We start from the raw sequence: 7,312 nt of genomic DNA on the forward strand, positions 1-7,312 counted from the left end.
TCCCTCAGGGAAAAAAAAAAGACTGAAAATTAACAATGCCCAAATCACTGCCATTTCACAGAGAAGAATCAAGAGTAAAAGCGTTCTTACTGTGAAAACTATCCATTATTCAGATACATATTAATATAGCATAAGTACGTACTATGACATAATTGTACCCATTTGGCGGAGAGAAAGAACCCATACTGGCATCCCCAGGCGTGATAGAAACTACAAAATACCATCCGTATAGTACATAAGCATACAGTACTATACTACACAGCATGAGGGGGGATCTTCCAAAAGTTCACAGAAATACGTATTAGAAAAACATTATGCATGGATTTCAGATTTCTTTTTTTGCACCAAAATAAACTCAGGTTTTAATTCCATTTTGTCACGAACTTTTTAAAGTTCCCTTGTAACTATAACTGCAAAAAGGGAACACCTGGGTTCCTCAGGTGACTGTATTAATATAGTATTGATGAGAGCAATCATAATTGAAATGACTAGATTACAGTTAGGGTTATCATTAATATTGCTTTTTAAATTAAGGCATCATTATTATAATTAATTAATAACAAGAATGCAACGCAGTTCACTGAACGTTAATGACGTAGGACAAGCAGAGGAGGTGGAAGGAGGTGAGTCTTCTGGCAACTAGTTACCAACACTGTGCCCTTCCTCTAAGAACACATCATAATAGGAATGACAGATGGCCTACAACCAGGCCCATTCACAGCAGGAGGATGAGGAGACCTACTTTTTGGAGTCATTGATACTGCATATTATCAATATTTACCCAAACACAAACAAGAGCATCATCAGAGGTCCTTTGAACATCCCCTATTCCCAGAGGAAACAGGGTCATCCTTGACAGAGAAACAACCTCTGATTATAGTCATTCATTCATTCATTCATTCATTCATTTTACCTTGCTAGAGGATGTGTGTGCTTTCTGGAGATAGACAGACAGCAAGAGAAGAGGGAAAGTGATAAATCATCCCCTGGAGGAATGGCCACTCCACAATCCTTCTCCTCCATCTCTCCCTCCTTTCAGGATTTTGGGCATACATACACACACCCCAGTATATTTTTCAAACCACTGGGTCGGGGACTCAAACTACGCAGTCAACCATGTGGGAGCCAACCACCTTCACTACCATACCACCAGCTGGCCCTGTTTATGTGTTTAACACAGTATCAGTGCAGGCGGTATCTAGAGAGTGCCCTGAGCATGGTTTTCCTAGATAGGTGCCAAGCCCATGCCCCACCCCTCGCCGAAACCACTGCACCCCCCCATCCTCATATCTGTGCACTCTTACCTGAGCACCTGCATCTCATTCTTGAAGGCCTGGGCCTGCTCAGCTGTGGGTTGAGCCACCTTGAGCACCTTCACGGCCACATCGCCATGCCACCTCCCACGAAACACAGTGCCAAATGAGCCTGTCCCGATCCTCTTCAGCAGCTGCACCTCACTGGGTGGCACTTCCCAGTAATAGCCCGAGTCCCGGTACCCCAGGTTCTTCTGTGGGCCAGATGGGCAGCATCTGAAGGGCCTGCCCACTTTTCTCTGCCCCCACCACTCAGCCTATCATGCCCCCCAAAGGGTTTCCCCCTTGAGTATACCACTTTCTTCTTATCATCAGCCAAAGACTTCCGCTCCCGCTGCTCCACGGGTGACTTGGAATGTGGGGACTTCCTCCCCGAGAACACGCCAGCTGGGCTGGAGCTCCCCCGGGGGGCTCCATCACCACCACCTCTACTTCCAGCAGCTGTGATGTGGAGAGGATGTGAGTGGAGGCAACGGGGGACAGGGGATGGGGGTGGGAGGGGTAAGGTTCGGGGTGGCATGGGGTGGACGGGAAGGGCTCAGGGAGGGGGCTGGCTCACCATCCGTGCTGAAACCCTGGGCAGTGGGCTGTAAGAAGAGCAACAGGAGTCAGAGGACATGGAGGCCAACAGGAATGACTCTGCCCTCTGCCCCTCGGCACCAACCTGGATAAGGCTGGAGTCCATAGGGGCCGTGGTGCTGACCATGTGCACGTTGGGCGTAGATGTGGAGCGGATGCGCTGGAGAGGGGTATTGGCTGGGGGAGGGAAGGGGAAGTCCTCCGGGTCATGGAGCTGGGTGCGGGAGCTGGCGAGTGGGAAAAGGCTGTCAAGTCCCTGTCCAATGAAACAGAGAGCCAAATACCCCACCCCCTACCCCTCTACCCTACTTGTGCATTTAGCTTAACAGAGTAAACACCCCATGCTAGTGCTATTACTCAGCTGTTCAAAGAGTACTGACATCCTGCTGTGTGGTGGGGATAAAACTACGAACAAAACAGAAGTCCTTGCCCTGGTGGGACTACTATTCCAGTAAGAGGTGAGAGAAATAACAAGCAAAGAAATATATAACATGTCCGACAGTGATGGGTACGATAAAGAATAATAAGCAAGCAAAATAAGGAGAGATAAAGCGTCCCTGTGGGTATCAGGCAAGGCTTCCCTGAGGGAGTGACTTTAGAGCAAAAGGTCTAAAGGACGGACAGACAGCTACACAGATAGTGGGGAGTGAGTAATATATGAGGGGACTTTAAGTTCGTGGAAAAATGGAATTAAAGTACAAGTTTACTTTGGTGTAAAACGAAATTGAAATCCACATAGTCTATTTGTAATATGCATTTTCCATCAACTTTCTGAAGACCCCTCATATATAATGTTTCACAATTATATAATTAAATGTACTATTTATATATATTATGTATTATACTATGTCCATTATCTATATTAAAATGGCAATGTTGTAAAACATACACATATGTTATACATACAATATGTATGTCATGTATGTCATAATGTTATAAAAATATTTCTTAATGTTTCTTTTACTATCCTGCAATGAAATTCAGAGGTAATTAATTCATACACACCCATAATTTAAAATAATATAACACTCTAGGGACCAGCAGAAGGTGTGATGGTTACATCACTGGACTCCCATGTAATCTACTGTGGATCAAGTCCCAGAACGGGCAGCTGAAATTCATGCCAGGCACGTGTGTATGCATGCCCAAGATCCAAGGAGAAGGAATTGTGATGTGGCCATACCCTCTGGGGGGTGATTTCTCGCTTTCTGTTTCTCTGTCTGTCTCTGTCTTTCCAGTGAGCACATGTGCCCTATAGCAAAAATCTCTCTCTAAAAAAAAAAAATCTAAAAATAATAATACTCTAACCTTACCTTTATGTATGATATAAAAATAGGTGATGTTCCATTATATAAAAATAATGTGTTATATATACATGTGACACAGTAACATAAATATACTGTATAAATATGCACATTAGGGAACCAGCAGTTAGCATAATGGCTATGTCGCTGGACTCCCATGTAGTCGACCGCGGTATGCGTCCCAGACCCAGTGGCTTAAAACTCACGCTGGGCGCGTGTGCGTGCATGCCCAGGATCCTGAGAGGAGAATGGAGGAGAAGGGATTGCGGTGTGACCATCCCCCCTGGGGGGTGATTTCTCACTTTCTGTCTCTATGTTTCTGTCTGTCTGGCGAGCGCACGTGCCCTATAATGAAAACCTCTCCAAATAAATAAATAAATATGCACATTAGAAAATATATTATATTTGGGACCAGCAGTTAGCATAATGGCTATGTCGCTGGACTCCCATGTAGTTGACTATGGTTCCAGTCCCGGACCCGGTGGTTTAAACTCACGCCAGGCACGTGTGCATGCATGCCCAAGATCCCGAGAGGAGAATGGAGGAGAAGGGATTGTGGCGTGGCCATCCCCCCTGGGGGGGTGATTTCTCGCCTTCTGTCTCTATGTCGCTCTCTGTCTGTCTGGCAAGCGCACGCGCCCTACAGCAAAAACCTCTCCAAAAAAAGAAAAAAAGAGAAAATATATTAAAGGTTTTAATATATAATATTTAACATAAAAGAAATCAAAAGGGAGTAATTTATGATAAAATATCTACGTCAAAATGGAAAGGCTTGAGCATGGTTATACTGAAAAAGCTAGCAAAGTAGTTAGGTTTTATATACATTTTTATAAGAATAAGAATTATTTACTCTGCATAAGATCCTCTTCTAAGCACTGGATATGTCTTAATTCATTAATCCTTACCAGAATCCTATGTGGTAGAAAGTACTGTTATCCCCTCTTTACAGATGGAAAAACTGAGGCCCAGAAAGGTTAGGTGACTTACTCAAGGTCCCACAGCTCTATGACCATACATACACTTGGAGGTGTTCAATAAATGTTTATTAAGAATATAAATAAATAAAGTATGGATTGTGGTCCACAGGGTCACCCAGATCTTTTTCTGCCCCAAGTACTCCTTTGGCTAAAGTCTCCCTACCTGGAACCCTGGGCTGTTAGTGGCTCATTCAGGGGGCAGTTCGAGGGAGCCTCCTGCTGTCTGAAGCCTCCGGGCAAATCCTGGACACTGTGGTAGAACCTTGAGGGCATTAAGGGTATATACACAAGGACACTGGTCAGCTGGCTGGAAGCGCCCTGTAGCTGGGCCTCTGCCCTCCCCATCCCCCCACCCACTCCAGGCCAGGCTCACTGTCGGCGGTTGGTACTCATGTCCACACAGACTGTGGGGACCTTGGAGGAACAATGCTGATGAAACTTGTAGCCACAGGTTTGGCAGCGGAAGCCATGGAACAGAAACTTAAGGCAGAAGTCACAGAACGCCAGGCTGAAGAACGTCTTCCGTACCTGTTACCACAGTACAGGGAAAAGTGGAGGCCAGGTCAGGAGCTCCCCCACCCCACCCTGATGGCCTGCCCCATTATCCACTCTGCACTCACAAAATTGTGCATGGTCAGTGGAACGTCCTCGAGGACCTCGACAATGAGTTCCTCGCCATCCAGGGGGGCAATGGCTGTGTCCCAGGCAGTGACTGTCTTTCGCCTGCAGGGATCATGGAAGGGAATGAGTGGGAAAATGGACAAGGGCCAGGGGGAGCCAGGAGAGCCCCAAAAGTCCCTCACAGAGTACCATTTGGCATGTCTAAGTCTCATTCCAGCAACTCTAGGAATGGGTCATTGTCCTTTCCTCCATTTTACAGATAGGGAAACAGGCTTAGAGGGACAATGTGACCTGCCCAAGGCTACAAGTGGTAGCGAGTGGCAGGACCATATGAACAGTCTGTGCTCATAACCCCAAGGTGAGGAGCAGATGAGACTGAACGGCTAGTTCTTGGAAGCACTAGGCAAGTCCCTAAACAAGAGCCAACATGTACCGAAACAACACATAAATGTGAGTTGAATGAAAAAATGAAGGGATCCCAGAATGGAGGAAAAGGACCAGCAAGTGGCGTGGCAATTGGGCACAGGACTCTCACATGGCCAGCCATGGTACGACCTAGGGGCTTGCTTTCTTATTTTTCTTCTGTCTCTCTGTCTTTCTGTGGTAGGCACACGTGTCCTATAGCAAATTAAAAATAATGATAATACTAATAAATAAAATTAAACAAGTAATTCTTAACAGATGAATTCTGGGACGAGGTGATAGAGCAGGATCAAAACTTGGGAGCTAGGAAGAGAAGGAAGTGCTGACCTTATAGGCCAACAAACTAATGACAAAAGGAAACAAAAGATGAATGGATGGATAGGAAGATTCCAGGACCCAGTGAAGAAGGGATCTGATGACTCTGTGGGAGGGGGGTATCCAGTAGGTGGGCTTGGGGCCACCACGCTTACCCCTTGATGAGTCGGTAGACCACACAGCAGTCCTGGTTGAGGCCTCGCACCTTGAGAGCCTTGTCTAGGGAGTCATAGACACTCATGCCATCCCGGACAGTTACCTGTTGTGTGTAGGTTCAGATATGGAGCTCCTCGGTGCCCAAAAGAGGCCCTGCTGATTCTCATCCCTCCACAAAGGCCATCCCTGGCCCTCAGCACCCTTCCCATCCCAGACTTAACAACCGGGTCCACCGCAACCCCTGCCAGTTTTCCTCCCGTGACTCACCACTGTGCGTTGCTTGTTGGGCAGGTACACTTTGACAGTGCCCACTGCCCGGGATGGCTCGGCCCCGTTGGCAGGGGGGCCCCTTGGTGGCTCCATGGAGCCTAAGACTTTGTCAAGACGGGCTGAGGTGGGGCTGGGCAGGTGCCATGAGGCTCCTAGGGGAAGACAGACAGAGGAGGAATTCAGAGGTCCCACAACAGCAGTCAGAATCAAAGCAGCAGGGTTCATTCAGTTTTCAGGCTCCCTTCACCCTCTGCAGCCAGTGCCCTCCGGAGTACAACAGCCCAAGGGATCCCATAAACACCTGAAGTCCTTCCTTTTGCCAGTCTCATCTCTGAATGCCAAGGTCTCAGACTCACTGCACAGGGCAGGGCTAGAGCACAAGGGGCTGCATGGGAAGCAGCACACACTGTCCCAGAGGGTACTGGAGTATACCGACTCTGTGCTGGGGGCTAATGAGGGAGTCAGCACACACCGCACCATCAGGCACATAATGGGCACGAGCAGGCACCTAATGGGCATGAACAGGCTGTCCTGACTGCAGTGGAGAAGGGGGTTACCAGATACTGTGATGAGGGAGGAGGCACAGTGATGGGGAATCGAGGATCATCAGACATTGCACTTAGCTGGGGGGACAATGGGGGGTCACACCAGTCTTCTTAAAGAGTACTGTGGGCATCTCTAGACCCTAGGTGCAATGTTCCTGGTAGGACCACACTCTATTAGGTGGCTACTAAAAGTCACTAACTAGACTCTATGTTGGGTAGTTCAAAAGGGGCCCCCAGGCACTATGCTGAAGGGGGGTGTAATAGGGATCACCAGGGCCTGTAATGTGGAAAAGGGTGGATAATAGGGATCACTAGACATTGAGCCAAAGGGATGTGGTAATGGTGGATCCACAGACATTGTCCTGGGGAAACAGAAATGGAAGGTAATGGAGAAAAGGAAGGTAATGGTATGGAGGTGAGAAAAATGGAGGCAAGGTTGAAGGGGGATTCCAAAATTCTCCAACTGATGAGGGGTCAGAGACACATCGCTGGTGTAAAACGAATGGGGGATCATGGAAGGAGGCTGGAGAGGGCTGAAAAGGATTGTAAATGGGGCGAGGTTTCCGACACTCCTCTAGGGGGTCAGCTACTGATACAGAATAAGGGCACCGGGGTGAACTGAGTCTCCACGCACTTCCCGGAGTCGGTAAAGAAAGGTCATCGGACCCCTTAAGGAGCTTAGGTGAGGATTCCAGCACCACAAAACCCAACCCAGGACCCCTTTGGCCCGGTCCCGCCTACCAACGGGCTTCCGGCTCTGCGCAAGCGCGATGCCACTCGCGGCGGGCGAAACCATCACTGGCAGCCTT

The 7,312-nt window shown here is 48.0% G+C and overlaps 1 protein-coding gene across 2 annotated transcripts in view; it reads right to left on the bottom strand.

Annotated features, from left to right (window-relative positions):
- ARAF (A-Raf proto-oncogene, serine/threonine kinase) overlaps window positions 1-7,312 on the bottom strand; it is a 13,809-nt gene that overhangs the window by 6,165 nt on the left and 332 nt on the right. Inside the window, exons 1-10 of one of the 2 annotated variants that reach the window (XM_006165794.3) lie at window positions 6,260-6,276; window positions 5,956-6,110; window positions 5,688-5,791; window positions 4,794-4,896; window positions 4,547-4,701; window positions 4,337-4,435; window positions 1,978-2,119; window positions 1,873-1,900; window positions 1,609-1,754; window positions 1,305-1,507 (exon numbers count right to left, since the gene is read on the bottom strand). In XM_006165794.3, coding sequence (XP_006165856.2) covers window positions 1,305-1,507; window positions 1,609-1,754; window positions 1,873-1,900; window positions 1,978-2,119; window positions 4,337-4,435; window positions 4,547-4,701; window positions 4,794-4,896; window positions 5,688-5,791; window positions 5,956-6,051 — 1,076 coding nt within the window. In that variant the 5' untranslated portion in view covers window positions 6,052-6,110; window positions 6,260-6,276. Of the gene's footprint in view, window positions 1-1,304; window positions 1,508-1,608; window positions 1,755-1,872; window positions 1,901-1,977; window positions 2,120-4,336; window positions 4,436-4,546; window positions 4,702-4,793; window positions 4,897-5,687; window positions 5,792-5,955; window positions 6,111-6,259; window positions 6,277-7,312 lie in introns of those variants that run through there. The other variant, XM_006165795.3, reaches the window with a different exon arrangement.

This window comes from Tupaia chinensis, unplaced genomic scaffold, assembly GCF_000334495.1.
Source record: "Tupaia chinensis unplaced genomic scaffold, TupChi_1.0 Scaffold144034_1, whole genome shotgun sequence".
Lineage (NCBI taxonomy): Eukaryota > Metazoa > Chordata > Mammalia > Scandentia > Tupaiidae > Tupaia > Tupaia belangeri.